The following is a 19,169-nucleotide window of genomic DNA, read 5'->3' as shown; positions in this document are numbered from 1 at the left end:
TTTTATCACTGTTGAAGCTTAGTGCATCTGGCCCTGAATGAGATAATTCATAATCAGATTGTCTGCATAAACTGTATGGCTCTGCAGGTTTAGCCATATACAGTATATTATAAGTGACAATATGTTAACGTAAAGATGATAAAGTCTTGTTGAAGCTGACTTTTTTTCAACTCCAATACATGTGAAGACATAAGTCATAATTATGTGTTACAATTTATCTGATTTCACGAACAGAAATGTTTATAACTATGTTTATAAGTGGTGAGGAAGGTCATTTGTTATTTTTTGTACTATGAATTTTCAGGTTATCAAGGAATGGATGGTCCTCGGGGAGTAGATGGCATTCCTGGTCAACCAGGTCGTGATGGTTTACCCGGTGTACAAGGGTTGTCAGGACAGAAAGTAAGTAACAATACAAACATCATAATAAGAAATAAATACAATTACTTTGTTATTTTTTGTTATTTTATCTCTGTACACATTGATGGGGTTGGGTTGGGTTGGGTTAGGAGCAAAGGGACTGCATCTCTGAAATCTATATCTCTCTGCACATTTTACATCTATCCCACCTGCTGTGCAACATGGTTTTTGCCAAGTGCAAAATTATTTGCTTTTATTTTTACTTTTCTCCCAAAACTGAATCAGCATCCTAATGTGTTCTTTACATTTTATATTTTGTAATTGTTGTGATTATGTTATATATCATGAGATATTGGCAACATAGAACGTGTCTGTGTGTGTGTGTGTGTGTATTAACTGTATAATACATTTAACTCTTTACATGATTTATTTCTATTGAGTTTTAAACAGATTTATGTATACTCCATTAAGACTGAGCCGTGAGTATTCAATTGCAGGAGTTTTTGAGTAATTTTTCTCCTATGCCGTTTCACTTTTTCTGGGATGATAAGTCATTAGGAAAAAATTACTCAAAAATGGTCAATTTCACATAGAACAGGGCGAAAACATGCGGCTAATTCACCGATCCACGTGTTTTTCAGTACTGCCAATTTTTTTGCCTAGGTGACTCCCCATTCACCCTAAAAAAATGGTGAAAAGTTATTATTTTCATTGTTATATATATATAGCTAGAGATGAAGGACACAGTGTGCTGTTGTGGTACTAAGAAAATGAAGTCAGACAGCAAGATAGTTTAAAAGAGAAGAGGGGTAGAGATGGAATATGGTGGGGGCAGGCACAAAACATATGCCTCCCACAAATTGCTGGGGATTATAGGGATAGATCCAATTCATGGCAACTATAAATTATAATTAAACATATGTTTTTTATTTCTGAGCTTTATGATAGTTTAGAAGAGGTGTCAAATTGTATTTCCTTATTATAACTATTTTATTTTACACTTCTTCCATTGTTTTCCTGTTCATTATTTTTAGCCACTAAAATTCAAAAAAAGTTTCTAAATTAATTTGAATACCATTATGAGTTTCTCCTAGTTCTGTTGAGTTACAATCTTCCTACTGCAGTTGTATATATATATATACACACATATATATATATATATATATATATATATATATATATATATTGCAGGAAATTAAGGAGGAAATTCTGGTTCTTTCGATCTCCGGTGAATTTGAAACAAGGAACGATGGTGAAGGTCTGTGCATGCGCATATTCGCTTATGTGCATTTTCTAGGCCTTCTGTATGGACGCCTTCAGAGACTTGCATATTCTCCTTGGCGATCACATCGGGGGCATCATGGAGGAGGTGGGGGCGTTTGCATGCGTTTCCTGGGCATTACCACAAAAATTCTGGTTGTGCCCAGGAAAACGCTGTGTGTCCCCATGCGAACGCGGGCCCCTGGCTTCCGAGGGAGGATGGCTGACATAACCGGACATCAGCTGCCTGCCCAGTTATTGGAGCAGGATGCCGCAGATCTGAGTCAACACTACAGAAATCATTTCATGGTCGGCGACCCTTGAATGATTTTGGGCACGCACGCATGCCTGTGAATGGATGTTTATGCAAAACATCCAATCGCAATGCGGTGGGCACATTCGCCGTGTAGCGCGCTTGCAGGGGGGGGGGGGCATTCGCATGCCCGGTGGGCGGCATTACAAGGCTCGCAAAGCAGCAAAATACTGCTGCTTTGCGAGCCAGCCAGGATGACCTCCTAAGAAACAGTAAACTCAATGAGCTAATTTATCCAGGGTTTCTCGGGATATAAATGTTGGGTTTAGGGAAAGAATTTTTGAGTGTCCAGTATTACCTTAAACCAAGGGTAATAATCAAAACAAACATGACCAACTATCTTATATAATGCAGTAGCTGTATGGGAACCTCAAAGCAGTGATGAACTATGCAGCGACTAGTGAATGCAACTTAAAAAATATCTGCATGTCAGATTGCCATCTGCAATGTACTCAATATAATCTGCTACTGGAAGATTGTGGAGACTATTTTTACACTTTCTCTGCTGTTATTAGATCATTTGTGTTACATGTATGGTAAAACATTTTCATTCTCTTAATATTTAGGGTGAGCCAGGGCAAGGTCTTCCAGGACCCAAAGGTCTACCTGGACCACCAGGTCCTTCTGGATTTCCAGGAGAGAAAGGAAATATAGGTCCAGCAGGTATCCCTGGAGATCAAGGTCTTCCAGGAATTCCAGGCTATTCAGGGGCTAAAGGTAATATACAATGTACCATTTATTTTAATCAGAAATTAAGGGTTCAAGACTTAGTTCATGCCGGCTAAAGAATATAAAGTATGAGGTTGCCCCATTCAAGGCCATCTTAACATTGGTGGGGGCCCCTGGGCAGAACATTAGCGTGCCCCCCCCCCCCCCCCCCCCCACTCAAACACCACCTGCCACATGCACCTCCCCACATACCTATGTGCAGTCGGGTCTGTGCAGCATGGTCCGGGCAGCGGTGGCTGGGAGCCTGTAGCGCTATTTGCCAGGTGGAGGGGTGGGAAGCACTGCTGATTTTGAAAAGACTGTCTGGACGCTGATTGGCCGAGAGAATTCAGCCAATCAGCATCCGGCCAGTCTTTTAAAATTCAGCTTCCCTTCTGGCAAATTGTGCAGCGCTACAAGCTTCCAGCCATCGTTGCCCATTTCCCACTGCCGCTGCATCAGCTCCCCGGGGTAGTGCCGTCTTCCCCATTGGGGTGGGCCCCTAGAATCCTTGGGCCCTTGGGCAATTGCAAATTAAGCCCAATGGGAAAGACAGCACTGGCCCCATTGTCACCATCATGTAAGTTCAGTATGAATGGTTACGCATATGAGAGTTGCTTTATTATTTACTAGCATAATGACAGAAAGTGTAATTAGCTTTAGACTGTACATTAATATTTATCATGGTTTTTTTTCCTGGGAAGGTGATACTGGTCCAGCTGGAGCACCTGGAATGCGAGGTAACCCTGGAGTTCCAGGATTTGGTCCACAGGGAGATCCAGGGCTTCAGGGACCACCAGGATCCACTGGAGTTCCAGGTAATATTTACAAATAGTAATTCTATAGTAATTCTATTATATAATGTTATATACAATTTATAGAGCAGCTATCATGCTGAAAATAGCACATTGTGGTCATATCATCGTGGCAGCAGTTTCTCTTTAAGATATATAAATACACATTTCCTAATGTCTCTTCTTTTGAGATGGGGTTGCTCATTTGCATAAGGCTACAATGGTAAAAATAGAGTTTGGAAACCACTGGCTGCCTTCCTGGAAGCATGGCGAAGACTTTTTAACAAGGAAAGCAGAGTAATGAGTGCAGTCCTCTCTGGATGGGAATGTATACAATAGGCAGTGTTTCCAGAAGTATTACTATTATTAAACTGTTTATTTCTTTACTTTTTTTAGTTAGTAATTTAATTTCCCAAAAGTCTTGGCTTGCTGTTCCACTTTGCATGAAAAAGCTTGCAGGTTCTTAATTGTATCCCTTGTATAGTAGATTCTTGATAGTAACCAATCCATAGGCATGCACAGCTTATTACATTAGGTTGTGCATTTCTAGCTGTGCATGGCAGTGTCTGGAAGCAATCAGTGCGTGATTCTAGCATTATCTTAGTCATTTTTCCACTGCTTATATTTAAGCCCAAGCATTCACATATTACCTTTCACACAGAAAAGCAAATAGAAATGCTGGACCTGATAATTTGCTTTTCTATGTGAGTAGGACCGACATTCAAAAAATAGGGACTGTGAGCGGCTAAGGCAGCAAAAACTTCCGGCATGGCTTTGTGGGGAAGGGCCACGGGCATGGCCACATAATACGAATTAACATTACACCACACAGTAGTGTCCATTATGCGCACTGCACCAGCTAAAGTCCTGTAGACTCACTGCACAGACAAAACCCTTTAGACACACTGGGCCTTATTCTAGTTCACCCTTTCTGACAAAATCCTTCTTAGATGGACAAAACCATGTGCACTGCAGGGGGCAGATGTAAAATGTGCAGAGAGAATTCCATTTGGGTGAGTTATTTTGTTTCTGTGCAGGGTAAATACTGGCTGCTTTATTTTTACACTGCAATATAGATCTCACTTTGAAGTAAAACTCCACCCAAATCTAATTCTTTCTGCACAAGTAACATCTGCCCCATCTGCAGGGCACATGGTTTTGTCCAAAGTAAAAAAGAGATACAGCAGAAGCTGTTTAGAGCGCTGGTCGTGGTTGTTAGACTCAGAGTGAGCTGCTGCAACTGGGGATTAGTCAGATCCCTAGTGTTGAATGAGAAAAAACAAGAGAGGGGTAGTTGCAGCGCTCTCAAATTTTAATGAGTGAGTGCGATATCAATAAAATTGAATAATAAACATGCAATACATATGAAAAATAAAAAAATATTAAATATTAAAACAAGGTTATGGTTAAAAGCAACAAGTGGACCAATTATTAAGTGGAATATATAACCTGCTCTGGTTCTAAACCACTGGATACTGATGCTGGAGTCCAATTATAAGTCCCAATTTGTAATCCCAAAGGTCGCTGGAGGTGTCCCTGGCGCAATGGGGCGAAGGATATTGCTTGTAGGGATCCTCTCTAAAGTGCGAATTGAGTGCAGTCGGGGATAGGGTATGGTACTCCAATTGTAATGGGCAAGCCGTGATCTTTTTACCCCAGTCTGGATAGCTGTGGGGGAGGGCTGCCGTAGTAAGGTGCTCAATGCTTGGAAGTAGGAAATGCTCCAAACGAATTGAAGAGGTGGTGTTTAAAGTCCCAGAATAATTAGGCAGGTAGGGAGAAATGTCCACAAATGGTCCCACTTGGTCACCGACGCGTTTCGCTGTCACTAGGGACAGCTTTATCAAGGTGACTGATGTTGGCACACTGCCAGGTATATATACCATAATCAATTACTGAGGTTTGACCTCATGACATCACAGTGTTACAGGTCATGGTAAAAGGTTACACTCATATAATAACATATAGTAAGCAAAAAGACTCGGAGACAGACTTTCATTAATAGAACCATACAGATAGTATAAAACAAAATGATTTTGACAATATAAAACAAGATTAAACCCAAAAGAAAAACGCCACAGTGACCCTTGACCCGGATGGTAATCAATTGTGTTTAGGTCATATGCGGCTATACAGTAAGTGTAACATTATAGGTACTTAATAATCAGACTCCCTATTTAGATATGGGATTGCGGTGATTAAATTAAAATACCTTATGGAGTAATATCCAGCTTTCCGTGGAGAGTGGTGTATACCTTAAAATCCGGACTTCCCGCTTCTCGTATAGAGCGGAAGTGTGTAGCCCTGGTTATGTTCCCCTATAGTCATTGAGCCGGTGCATGTTGTTATTGCGTCCGGCTCTTTGGCACGCATTGGGGAATGAGTGACGCACTTCCGGCTTGTTGGAACGCAAGCCGGAAGAATACGGGTCAGTGTGGAATGCCCGTGGTATTAGGTTTATTTAAACCGGCAAGTGCGCACTTATCGCAGACACATAGGTGTTCCTGCCTAGCAGGCAGGCAGGAACACCTATGTGTCTGCGATAAGTGCGCACTTGCCGGTTTAAATAAACCTAATACCACGGGCATTCCACACTGACCCGTATTCTTCCGGCTTGCGTTCCAACAAGCCGGAAGTGCGTCACTCATTCCCCAATGCGTGCCAAAGAGCCGGACGCAATAACAACATGCACCGGCTCAATGACTATAGGGGAACATAACCAGGGCTACACACTTCCGCTCTATACGAGAAGCGGGAAGTCCGGATTTTAAGGTATACACCACTCTCCACGGAAAGCTGGATATTACTCCATAAGGTATTTTAATTTAATCACCGCAATCCCATATCTAAATAGGGAGTCTGATTATTAAGTACCTATAATGTTACACTTACTGTATAGCCGCATATGACCTAAACACAATTGATTACCATCCGGGTCAAGGGTCACTGTGGCGTTTTTCTTTTGGGTTTAATCTTGTTTTATATTGTCAAAATCATTTTGTTTTATACTATCTGTATGGTTCTATTAATGAAAGTCTGTCTCCGAGTCTTTTTGCTTACTATATGTTATTATATGAGTGTAACCTTTTACCATGACCTGTAACACTGTGATGTCATGAGGTCAAACCTCATTAATTGATTATGGTATATATACCTGGCAGTGTGCCAACATCAGTCACCTTGATAAAGCTGTCCCTAGTGACAGCGAAACGCGTCGGTGACCAAGTGGGACCATTTGTGGACATTTCTCCCTACCTGCCTAATTATTCTGGGACTTTAAACACCACCTCTTCAATTCGTTTGGAGCATTTCCTACTTCCAAGCATTGAGCACCTTACTACGGCAGCCCTCCCCCACAGCTATCCAGACTGGGGTAAAAAGATCACGGCTTGCCCATTACAATTGGAGTACCATACCCTATCCCCGACTGCACTCAATTCGCACTTTAGAGAGGATCCCTACAAGCAATATCCTTCGCCCCATTGGGCCAGGGACACCTCCAGCGACCTTTAGGATTACAAATTGGGACTTATAATTGGACTCCAGCATCAGTATCCAGTGGTTTAGAACCAGAGCAGGTTATATATTCCACTTAATAATTGGTCCACTTGTTGCTTTTAACCATAACCTTGTTTTAATATGTAATATTTTTTTATTTTTCATATGTATTGCATGTTTATTATTCAATTTTATTGATATCGCACTCACTCATTAAAATTTGAGAGCGCTGCAACTACCCCTCTCTTGTTTTTTCTCATTCAACACATGGTTTTGTCCATCTAAGAAGGATTTTATCAGAAAGAGTGAACTAGAAATAAGGCCCACTGCGCCAGGTAGAGCCCATTATACACACTGCGCCAGGATTATGCACACTGCATTGCCCATTACACATTATGCCACACAACGTTATGTCCATTACACATTATGCCACACGCCGTAGTGTCCATTACACATTATGCCACACACCATAATTCTTGTTACACATTATGTTGCACACTGTAATGCTCATTATATATGCCACACACCGTAATGCCTATTACATATAATACAACACACCATAATGCCTATTACATATTATGCAACATAAGAGGAGCTTTCCTTCATTCATTGACAGGAGTTACATGCACATCGCCAGGGATTTCTTACTTGTTGCCAGGATTTACATGGAGGTTGCAAGGTTTTTTTTTCAATTCCAGGGGTTACATGCTCATTGCCACAGAGGATTACATGCTCATTGCCACAGAGGATAACATGCTCATTGCCATGAGCAGTTACATGCTTGTTGCCCATGGGTTTTACATTCTCATTGCCATGGGGTTTTACATTCTCGTTGCCATGGGGTTTTACATGCTCCTCGCCCAGGGGTTTTACATGCTCCTCACCCAGGTGCTTTACATGCTCGTTGTCCAGGGGTTTTACATGTTCGTTGAATGGGGGGGGGTTACATGCTCATTGCCCAGGGTGTTACATGCCCGTTGTCCAGTGGTTTTACATGCTCGTTGCCCAGGGAGTTTGCATGCTTGTTACCCAGGGGAGTTATTTGCTTGATGCCCTCAGCCATTTGAAATGTGGCAGCAGCTCACAAGCCAATCAAAGCTCGAGGCGCATCAGCCGCACTGATTGGCTGTCAGGCCGTGAGCTCTGATTGGCTCATGAGCTGGCACCGCATTTCAAATGGCTGAGGGCCGCTGGAAGGGGGAGTCTGCATTAGGATGTGCTTAGCATTAGGGTGTGTCTGTGCACTGCTGGCACACCCTGAGCGCATGCCTATGAACCAATCCATAATGCACACATCTTGGGCAATATGTAATATTTAGGAATGTCTGTGAGTTTCTTTTTTTTTCTAAATTTCAATCATTCACAAGGGAAACTACTTGGTTCGGCCATGTCCAAATTTAGTTGTAATTAATTTTTGTAGAAAATAAGAATGGGACCGACTAGTCTAATCTCTGCTCTGTGAATACTAAGCTTTACATTTTTACAATTTGATTTCTTAATGTTTCAGTTTCTTGTATTGTTACTATATAAATTATCAAACTAATTGCATTAATACCAGTGTTATAATGTACATTAAACTACATGTATTTTTTTTTTTATTTCACAACTATTTAATCACAAAACTACTTCTTTCAGTGCAAATACCTAATCTGTTCTAGGGCTCTGAACATTGATTTTATTGTCAAATTTTATTGGTCTTGTTTCATGTACTTTACAGGTCCCATTGGGCCCAAAGGAGAGCGTGGTCATCCTGGTTTCCCTGGGACAGAAATTCCAGGACCAAAGGGAGATAAAGGGACATCAGGTTTGCCTGGAACCATGGGCATGCCAGGGTTACCTGGGCAACAAGGTTCACCAGGAAAAGATGGGGATTCAGGAGCACAAGGTAATAATAATATTAATAATTATTTTATTTATATAGAGCTTTTCTCCAGCCGGACTGAATATTACTTTACAAGCATCAAAAGCATAAATAGGGTATAGCTGGTAGAACTAAAATCAGCATCAGTTCTGAAGTAGGTGTCGAAATTGTCGAGGAGACTGAAGATGAAGTAGAGGAAGAGAAGAACAGGGCAGGAGCACTGGTGAGGTAAAGAGGTAGGGTGAGTACGTGAGGAAGGAGGGCCCTACTCATAAGAGTTAACAGACTAAAAGGTGGGTGGATGAACGAAAAAACAATAGGATAAGTAGGAACGGATGGAGGGGTAGGGTAGGCAGGATAGGAGGAGCAAAAGAGGTTAGGAGGAGGAGGGATAGGCCAGTCGGAAGAAGTGGGTTTTGAGGGAGCGCTTGAAGGAGGTAAGGGAATCAGAAAGCCTGATGGGTGGCGGGAGGTTGTTCCAGTGCAGGGGGGCAGCGCGAGAGAAGTCTGCGACACGGGAGTGGGAGGAGGTGATTAGGTGAGAGGTCAGTCGGCGGCGGAGCGAAGAGAATGGGAGGGAGTGTGGATAGAGATCAGTGAAGAGAGGTAAGGAGCGGTGGAGGAGGAGAGAGCCTTGTAGGTGGTGGTGAGGAGTTTAAAGAGAACAAGGAAATAAGACATACTGTACTGTATATGAGGGACTGAAATGTGTATTATGATGTGCACTACATTAATAGATTCATATGTGGTTCACCCCACCCAAGTGGAAGCATGACATCCAGGTGGGGAAAAAAATCATCTAGAGAAGCTGATAATACAGTAGTATTAAAATGGCAACCACACTATAAAACTTATGGTGAAGCTAGTAAATAATGGAGTATACGGAAACAAGCCTGTGCTTAGTGTCTCCTCCCTCGAGTGCAGTCTTGTCACATCCAGCAGCTTGTAAATTGAGACTGGACCACAGTACGATACATGGTACAGGGTAACAGAATAATGTCTGACATAAAGGGTAACAGAATAATGTGATTAAGCAAAAATTTGCATCAAGGTAAACTGATGCAATGTACCAATGTCTTGCAACATTTTTTATTTCCTCACATGAAACACGTTTATGTTATTAAACAAAGAATGAACAATTGAAAAAGTCCCAAGGTGTACTCAAAGTCCCACAGAAAATCCTCAAGCAAATGGACATAAACAACAAATAGTGGCGGATGGCGCTGGGCTCATTTTTCAGGCTTTACTATCCAATTCTCATGGATGATTGTAGAGTTGTGTGTGGTCACATGAAATTGAAAGAAATAACACAAATATGTTTAAAAATGTTTAAATTTCAGGAGGTGAATGATGTAAATCCAAGGGTAAAAAAAGGGGGTGCATACCCCACTCATTTGAAGGAAGAAGAAGACAGGTGCATAAAGGTTTTGGTACTTGTTTCCTAGCACGGCGCCCATCGCATACCGTATTTAGTGGTATGCGATGCATGCGATGCGATACTCAAATTAAATTAACAGGAGTGTTTGTACAATGAAATATCGCATAGCATCGCATGCCAGCAAATGGCATGCGATGTGATGCGATTTTTAATTGTACAAGCACCCTGATGGGTGCTTACAATGTTAAATGCACCCCCCATTGTCAACAACACCCCCACTATCAACACCAACCCAAAGCATGGCGAGGGGCGGCGGTACGCGTCTTCCGACCTTTTCATACCCCCACTATCCACGTCGGCATGGAGTTGACTTTAGATAGTGTGGCGAGCCCGAAGCGTGACGAGCGGACGCAGAATACGATATATATACATATATAGACAGATGAAGTAGCTGGCACTCAGCTCCGAATGGCTAAATAGCCCTGTGCCTTCTGTAAAAACACAGACACAGCAGGGCCCGGACGCACACTGTTTTTTTAACCTTGGATCTGCATTATTCACCTCCTGAAATTTTAACATTCTCCTCATATTTGTGTTGTTTCATTCAATTTTATGTGACCACACCCAACTCTACAATCATCCATGAGAACTGGATTGTAAAGCCTGAAAACTGAGTCCAGCGTCATCCACCTCTATTTGTTCTCCAGAACTTATAGCTCTATGCAGCAATGTACCATTTGCTGGTGAAAGCTACAGTCATGAGCATGACTCACATACTGCTGTATAAACTTTTCAGCAACATGCATAGAGTGAGAAACAACCAGCCAATCAGCTCCTGATGTATGTTACAGGCTGGGTTTGAAAAATGATAGGTAGGAGCTGATTGGGTGGTTGTTTATCACTCTCCATTTTATCACTTTTGAAACTTGATACATCTGGCCTTTAGTTTGGAAATATCCATCACCGACAATTGTTCAAGAAGTCTTACGCCAAACAGGTCACTAAAACTATCTGTATAACTCAGCACAACAAGTGTGTGGCCTTTTGGGTAACTAATGGGTCCCTTCACAGTCACATAAACACCTTTTGGTGACTGCAGTGCCATTAATTATGGTACCAGGGGAGTTTGACTGGGGCGATCCACCTATGCTTTGGCTAGGACATGGCAGACAGAAGGGCCCTCAAATACATCAGTACATAGTGCAAGGTTAAATGGTGGAGTAGGCACCTGAACGCAATTGAAATAAATGGTGGACATCAGACCATTTCATGGTGATATTTATTTATTTATTTACAGTTTCTTATATAGCGCAGCAAATTCCATTGCGCTTTACAATTGTAGACAGTGATAAGACAAACTGGGCAACAACAGACAGACTTGGAGGTAGGAGGGCCCTGCTGTAAGCTTACAATCTATAGGGACATAGGAGGGAAACACAAGGACAGGCACCAGTAATAGCATACTTCCACTCTGCCCAGGATAGAGATAGGGAGGTCCATGTTTCAAGAATTACTGTATATCCTTTGAATTGTTGGGGTAAAATTTAGATTGTACATATCACATAAGAGTGGTGGGATAAAAATACCTAAATATTTCAATTAAGCATTATTAAACATAAAGAGAGACAAAATAGACGAGTTAAAAGACAGAAAAGTAGTGTCTCTCAATGTCAAGGAGAGGAGTTCAGACTTGTTAGTATTTACCTTACAACCTGCGAACAAACTAAACAAATCGATTAATCTCAGGATGGTGACTCAGAGGGTCAGACATAAACCACCCCCCCTTCCGTGAAGAGGGTGAGCGCCAGTGCGCCCACCCCCCTTCCCACCTGGGGCGTTCCGGTGCCTTGCACCCGCACTGGCCTGCCTGTTAACATTATTTATTTGGTCAAGTTTGGTAGCAGTCTTGTTAATCCCTCAATTAATTTTGATCAGAACTCCTAAACTAATGCACAATATACTTGCAAATCACATTAGAACCCATATCTCCAGCAAAAACACTAATTTTCATCAGATGCATTTCTCCTTATCCTAAATAAACCTTAATATGGTAAGTACTAAACATTTTCATATCTCGATTCATTGGTTGTCTCTCTAATGCAGCGATTTTCATCCTTTTTACCTTGTGGCACACTAAATAAGATTTTGAAATTGCCAAGGCACACCATGATGTCCACACAAGGCAAAACACATTGGCCCCCACAGGAAAAAAAGAAAACATATTAGTCCCCATATAAAAAAAAAACACACTGGTCCCTGCAGGTAACAAAAATAAAATAAATTGTCCCTTTGCATGAAAAGAAGAGAACAAGGCACAGTGGTTGAAAAACACTGCTCTACTGTAAGTGCACCACACCTATATACTATGCCGGAAGATTATTTTGGATTAAGAAAGTTTAGTGTATCACTGTATCTAGAGCTCTCCTGAAGCTATAATGTGGGAATGGTATATGTACCAGCCTAAGAATCCATATTTAGCCTAATATGTTAACTTATTGATTAACTTGAAGCCTAGAAACCATCACCTAATGCAATAAGGAGACCCTGCTTACTAAGTGTAGCCACCCGTCTGCCAGTGGACTCATTTGAGAAACATGAATATTAATTTGGTCATTTAGATACAAGCCCATGAAATATTTAAGGCAGGAAAATCAACTCAATTTTTTTTTCCTTTGGCCAGATACAGTATATTCAATGTGCCAAATTAAAATGTTTAACCTTTTATTTAGCAATTAGATTACTATAATCATTTATGAAAAATAATGAAAGTTTGTACCAGGAGACAGGACTAAAGCAGTGTAAAATAGTTATTTAGAAGCAGTTGTCACATTCCTTCCACAAATCAGCAATAATTAGTACCTGCTAACATGCCATGTTATCTGGTAATGCAGTTGTTGCCTTATTCATGTAGCTTCTAGACGTAATTAGACACAAGGAGAAGCGAACACCATTATTATAAGTATAGAAAAAATCCCTGAAACTGACCCTGTTATTCTAGCCAAGCGCTGTATTTACTTTCTATTTTAATCCCATGTAATCTATTATTTCTATAACCTCCTGACCTGTATGGTTATTTGAGGGTACTACACCTATTAAATATGTATGAAGAACACACTTGTGTTCAAATGGGAAAGCCATATTTATGGCAAGTATAGAGGTTAGGAACATACAGTGTGTAAAGCACATATTCTAATTTATTTCATATTAAATTTTAGGACAGAAAGGTGAAATGGGTTTTATGGGAGTTCCAGGAATCCCAGGTCAACAAGGTACACCAGGAAATCCAGGACAATTTGGAGAAAAAGGTAATCAAATCTTTCCAAAATGTTGAAATCGTTCCCAAATGTTTCCGTCTGGATCCTAAATTCAGCTTCGTTGCATTCCCCTTGTATTTCATTGTGTGTTTTGATGCTATCCAGAGTATGTGTTTTGTTTACCTGTAACTTGGGTTGTCCAAGCAGCACCACCACAAAGAGGGCTTTGGGGGTGACAACTTCCCTGCTCCATGGCACTTGTATTTAGCATGCAGAGACTAGAAATCCATACTTGGAGCATTAAGATGTGCTGGGTCCTCAACTTCTCCCTGCTTCTGCGCTGCCCAATGTGTACTTAGTATGCTGAACATGCTAAACTTGTCTCTGTACCTGGTGGCATGACTCTGTCTTGTGATGTTACACGTTCAGGGGCTGGGGCAAGCACAGTAGCAATTTTCACATGGCTACTGTATGTTTGTTTATTTCTCCAGAACAGCGCTATATGCACTTCTAGCAGCTCCCTGTGTATTGTGAGCACCTACTTTTCTATATACACATAGTTAATAGAATCACACATTATTCTTAACTATACAAATTAATTGCAGGTGATCCTGGTCCTCCCGGGTTCCGCGGTGAGATAGGATTTCCAGGCTTTAAAGGTGAAAAGGGAGAATCCGGTATACAGGGTCTTCCAGGCACAATTCCATCCATGGACAGCATGAAGGGTGACAAAGGAGAGCAAGGAGAGAAAGGTACTGACATTTGACCACTATATATTTTATATGCCATACTGTACATTGTAACCTATTGTGTATGTGTATATATATATATATATATATATATATATATATATATATATAGAGAGAGGGCAGGGGGGAGTAAAAGCAGCACTCCAGGTGTCTTGTCAATAAGTCACGATCAACTTAACTGCTCCTGTTGCCGTCCGCCGAGAAATCAGGGACAATACCCCATGTAGCTTGCATATGACGGTGGAACTCAAGATAAATAAATCACTCAGAGACCAGCCTTGTAGTCAACGTCTCAATGGGACATACCCAATTTCATCAGGACCATGTCCTGATGAAAATGGGTATGTCCCATTGAAACGTTGACTACAAGGCTGGTCTCTGAGTGATTTATTTATCTTGAGTGCCACCGTCATATGCAAGCTATATATATATATATATATATATATAGCTGTGGGTAGCAAGCGGCACTCACGCAGGACTTGGCAAAATGAATGAAGACACAAACACTGGGTCTGGTAGCAACGTTTCGATCTTTACTGATCGTTGTCAAGCTCGACAACGATCAGTAAAGATCGAAACGTTGCTGCCAGACCCAGTGTCTGTGTCTTCATTCATTTTGCCAAGTCCTGCGAGTGCCGCTTGCTACCCACAGCTATATTCAGCGTCAACTCTGGTTGGCTCTTAAGAAGGCACCCTGGCATTTATTATCCGTTCCTGACCCTGAGTGCCGATCATCACCTGGACTATATATATATAGGTCAATCTTACTTGTTAAAAACTGTTTTGTTCCATTCTCAGGGTTTACTGGATTTGAAGGAGAAAAGGGTTCACCGGGTGATTTGGGAAGCCCTGGAGTTCGTGGAAAAGACGGAGAGCCAGGAATGCCGGGGCAGTCGGGTACTAATGTTATCTTTCTTCCATACCTTTTAAGCTGTACTTGTTGTCTGCGAAGCAGTGTGCCAGTACTGAGAGTAAAGCAGCCAGTACTCGCCTAGTTATGCTGATACAAATTTTCTAGTAGCCTCCATATTCCGGACAAGTGTTTTCACTTAATTGATTTCTAAAATTACTTTTCCGATTGATTTCTTTCTTTCATGGACCTAGTTCTATTGCTGCCCATACACGTCCCGATACGGGCGTGCGTTGTGGGCTTAACTAGCACGGATCACATCGCATTGCATTGCCTGTTCATGCATTGTGCATGCAATGCGATGCAATGTGATGAAAACTAAGTACAAAAAGTAAGTGCAAGCACATACTTTTTTGTACTGTGCGATGAGGTGCCGCGGGAGCGCGCACCTCAAAGCACACATCGAACCCGCCGGGATCGCAGCGTGTATGGGCTGCTTAAGAATTAAATCAAGGTACCACACCTGAGCCCTATCAGAAACAAAGCACCTGCATTTATGTATATTTATCACATAGGTACAGTAAATGAATTTTAGAAAGAAGCTGTCCTGAAGTAATACAGTTTATAATGGACTATGCTTATGCTCTTACAGGACCAAAAGGAGATAAGGGTGGCCCAGGATTACCAGGCTCTCCAGGAGCTGCGGGCGAAAAGGGTGCAATTGGAGAAATGGGTTTGCCAGGTGACCATTGTACAATATAGTAACTCGTTATATTATTATTACAATGTATGTAGCACCAACATATTTTGCAATGTGTTTTATTCACAGAATGTTTTTATTCACATCAGTCCCATTTGAGCTTTTAAGGTGATTTTCTACCTAGGCCGATGCAATGCTTCTCTGCACCCTAGGCAAAACCTACACCTACTGCCACCCCCCCCCCCCCCACCCTACCCTGCCACCAATACCCACTTTCCATTCCTTCCAGTGACCGTGTGGCGGCAGCGTCCTAGAACTTCCGCAGCCACCATTGCATTAAGTACAACAGGGATGTGTTCTTATAATTATACTTAATTTTATGATAGGTAGACTCTGTGGCGCCCTCCCAGATACCAGCCTCTTGGGCATCTGCCTAAAGCGGCCTTAATGGTAGAAACAGCCCTGTTCCTACCCTACGCACATAAAATATGCACACACTAGGGTCATTTTAGTCAGCAGTCAATAAAGTCTTCTGTAACTTTGTACTTTGTAATGGAAAAGAATGTTACATCCAGATAGCACAATTATCAGAATAGAAACTAATGCTGCTGCTAAAGTAGCATAATATCATGTGCCTTATGAGCTTGCACTTGTAGTACTTCAAGCAAAGATATATTAGGAAGAATTTAATTATTGGGGGAATCCAGGGTGGTGGGGAATGTTATATTATAATGTCACACTGAAGCACACATTTCACATCTAGGGTTTACTGGATCAAAGGGTGAACATGGTACTCAAGGATCTCCAGGTCTACCTGGGGTTTCCGGGACCAAAGGTGACAAAGGATTGAAAGGAGAAGATGGTCTTCCAGGTGTCGGGATTCCAGGACTTCCTGGTATAAAGGTAACATTCACCGGTTTACTTTCACTTGGCATGTTAATCAGTTGTACAACCCCAGTACTAGCAAGTGTATTTGGATGCACTATGAGAAGTAAACTCTATGAGATGCCACAGTGGACCACATAAGTTTTAGTCCATATTTAATGCATCCCACCGTTACTGCAGTTGGAATGCTGATCGAACCACCAACATTAAGCTGCTGGCATCAGCCAAAGTGGAGAAGTGACTGAGATGCTTATGCTCATAGAAGCATGCAAGATTCATCCTCGAAACAGACTATTAGGAGTATCAGAGTAAAAATGGATATTAGATGTAGCCCGGGGTCAGAGACGTGGTAGTCAGCAAAGCAAGTAATCAGAAAGAGTTGGACTGTGGTGCAAGGGTGCAATAATAACATAATCTGTGCATCTGTTTTACATCCAGCACTTCATATTGCATCAATTACAATATCTTCTGAATGGGAATTGGGACATATGACTTCCATAATGACTCACATGTCTGCACCACTATTGACAAAAAACAAATTCAAGCTGTATTTTACTCTTCCTTTAAGAAGAGTACTTACTGGGCAGGCACTCTGGGGTGTATTGTGGGTAGCAGAACAGGACCTCGGCAGGGGCTGTGGCACATATGGCAGCCACCAACATCTGCAGCTTCCCAGAGAGCTGCATCCTTGGGTGGCATAGGTGAGATCAGCCAAACGGTCACACATCTGTGAGACAAAGCAGTTTGGGAGGGCTCTGAATATCTGGGGGCCCCGGGAGGGCCGCCTCTATCACCCCTCCCTTAGGGCGAGATATACAGTACTAAGCCATGAAAAGTGAAACACACACTGTACTCCCAGAAATTGATTATATATCCTGCTAGTACTGTATAATTGATGATGATGATGATGATTACCATGTATGGCTGTGTACACAGCCATCAATGGCTCCCAGGCTGTGTGTGGTATAGCCATTGATAATGTGATGCCCAGGCAACTATTAGTGTCTGTGAATGTTTCCTTTAGACTAGAGATTGGTATACCTTGACAAGACCCTATAACCAGTCAAAGAAACTCAGTGCCGCAGCGCCAGAACAGACATTGGGCCAGATTCTCTAAGCTTCAAAAGTGATAAAATGGAGATTGATAAACAGCCAGCCAATCAGCTCCTACCTGCAATGTCACAGACTGTGTTTGAAAACTGTCAGACAGGAGCTGTTTGGCTGGCTGTTTATCACTCTCCATTTTATCACTTTTGAAGCTTAGAGAATCTGGCCCCGTGTGCTGCCGAGAGCACAGCAACTAGTCGACTTGCCTGAAGGAGCAGGTGGACTTGTAGGCCTGGGGCATCACGCAGGGAAGCGTGTTATACACGAGGGCCTGGCGCACTGGACTGCATCATGTCCTTGTACACTACAGTACTGTAACACACACAGCTGGGCATGCATATAGAATCTATACATAGATTCTATATGCAATTAAATTTAATTCCTGGGGGTAATGGGCGGTTCCGCTGCAGAGACACAGCCGAGCATGCATATAGATTCATATGCATGCCCAGCTATGTCTCGGCAGCGCGACCGTCCCATTACCCCCAGGAATTAAATTTTTACCCCATTTAGAGTAATTTACCCCTGTTCCCTGACCAATGGGTTAAACACTAATTATAGTATGTCCTATATCATATGATATATTGGAATGATGGAACTTTTCAAATATAGATGCAGCCATCCTCATCTAACCCTTTAATAGGATTAAGTGAGTAATAGGATTACTCTGCTAATTCCCTACTGTATTGTATAATATTGTAGCTAAGAACAATAGGCCTTGGATAGACATGGCTCACCATGGCTATCCAAAGATGGCTAGATGAGTATGGCTCCATCTGTATATCTATCAGGATTCCAGTCTATGCCCCCTCCCCCATCACATTACATACAGTATCTTGTGAATGGTTTTTAAATAATCAAAATAACACTGGAAGATTACTGGCATTTGGGTGTGCTGCTTGTAGTCTATAGAGCTACACCTGCACATTAGCTGGATGATTCTGGATCCCAAGGTTTTATTTTTGCAATGACAACCAAAACCCACAGTGGCTTTGGATGTCTTTGCAGGAAAAAAAAAATGATTTAACTGACATTGGATGTATATTAGTTTCTTCAAAATCTAGCATATAGGTTCTTTTTGGGGATTGTAATATAATAAATGGTAATAAGAATCGGACATCAGAATTATAAATACCACTGCTGAGCATGTTATTTGTTTATAATCTGAAAACATAATTGTATACTTTTAGTTTTTACATAATTAATTATTTTATCACTATCTTGTAACTTTGCTGGGAACATATAGAGAACATTGTATAATGAATAATATGTATGTTTGAATGTAGGGTGATGCCGGAGTCGATGGTCCTGCAGGTTTCCCCGGGGAAAGGGGTGAAAAAGGTCAAACTGGCATCCCAGGCATGCCAGGATTACCTGGACTAAAAGGAGCATTGGGCACAGAAGGGTATCCAGGTAAGTCGTTTTTCTTTTCTTTTCTTTGCAATAACAGAA

General features: G+C 41.7%; 1 protein-coding gene across 1 annotated transcript in view; it reads left to right on the top strand.

Annotated features, from left to right (window-relative positions):
* COL4A1 (collagen type IV alpha 1 chain) overlaps window positions 1-19,169 on the top strand; it is a 154,678-nt gene that overhangs the window by 112,205 nt on the left and 23,304 nt on the right. The window contains exons 29-38 of the mRNA XM_083168672.1: window positions 305-402; window positions 2,500-2,650; window positions 3,346-3,459; window positions 8,651-8,818; window positions 13,388-13,477; window positions 14,032-14,178; window positions 14,974-15,072; window positions 15,678-15,767; window positions 16,489-16,628; window positions 19,004-19,130. Coding sequence (XP_083024798.1) covers window positions 305-402; window positions 2,500-2,650; window positions 3,346-3,459; window positions 8,651-8,818; window positions 13,388-13,477; window positions 14,032-14,178; window positions 14,974-15,072; window positions 15,678-15,767; window positions 16,489-16,628; window positions 19,004-19,130 — 1,224 coding nt within the window. The remainder of the gene's footprint in view (window positions 1-304; window positions 403-2,499; window positions 2,651-3,345; window positions 3,460-8,650; window positions 8,819-13,387; window positions 13,478-14,031; window positions 14,179-14,973; window positions 15,073-15,677; window positions 15,768-16,488; window positions 16,629-19,003; window positions 19,131-19,169) is intronic.

Source organism: Crinia signifera, chromosome 2 (genome assembly GCF_055691185.1).
Source record: "Crinia signifera chromosome 2, ASM5569118v1, whole genome shotgun sequence".
Classification (NCBI taxonomy): Eukaryota; Metazoa; Chordata; class Amphibia; order Anura; family Myobatrachidae; genus Crinia; species Crinia signifera.
Note: the sequence above shows the minus strand (reverse complement) of the source record. Positions and strands in the feature narration are given on the sequence as shown.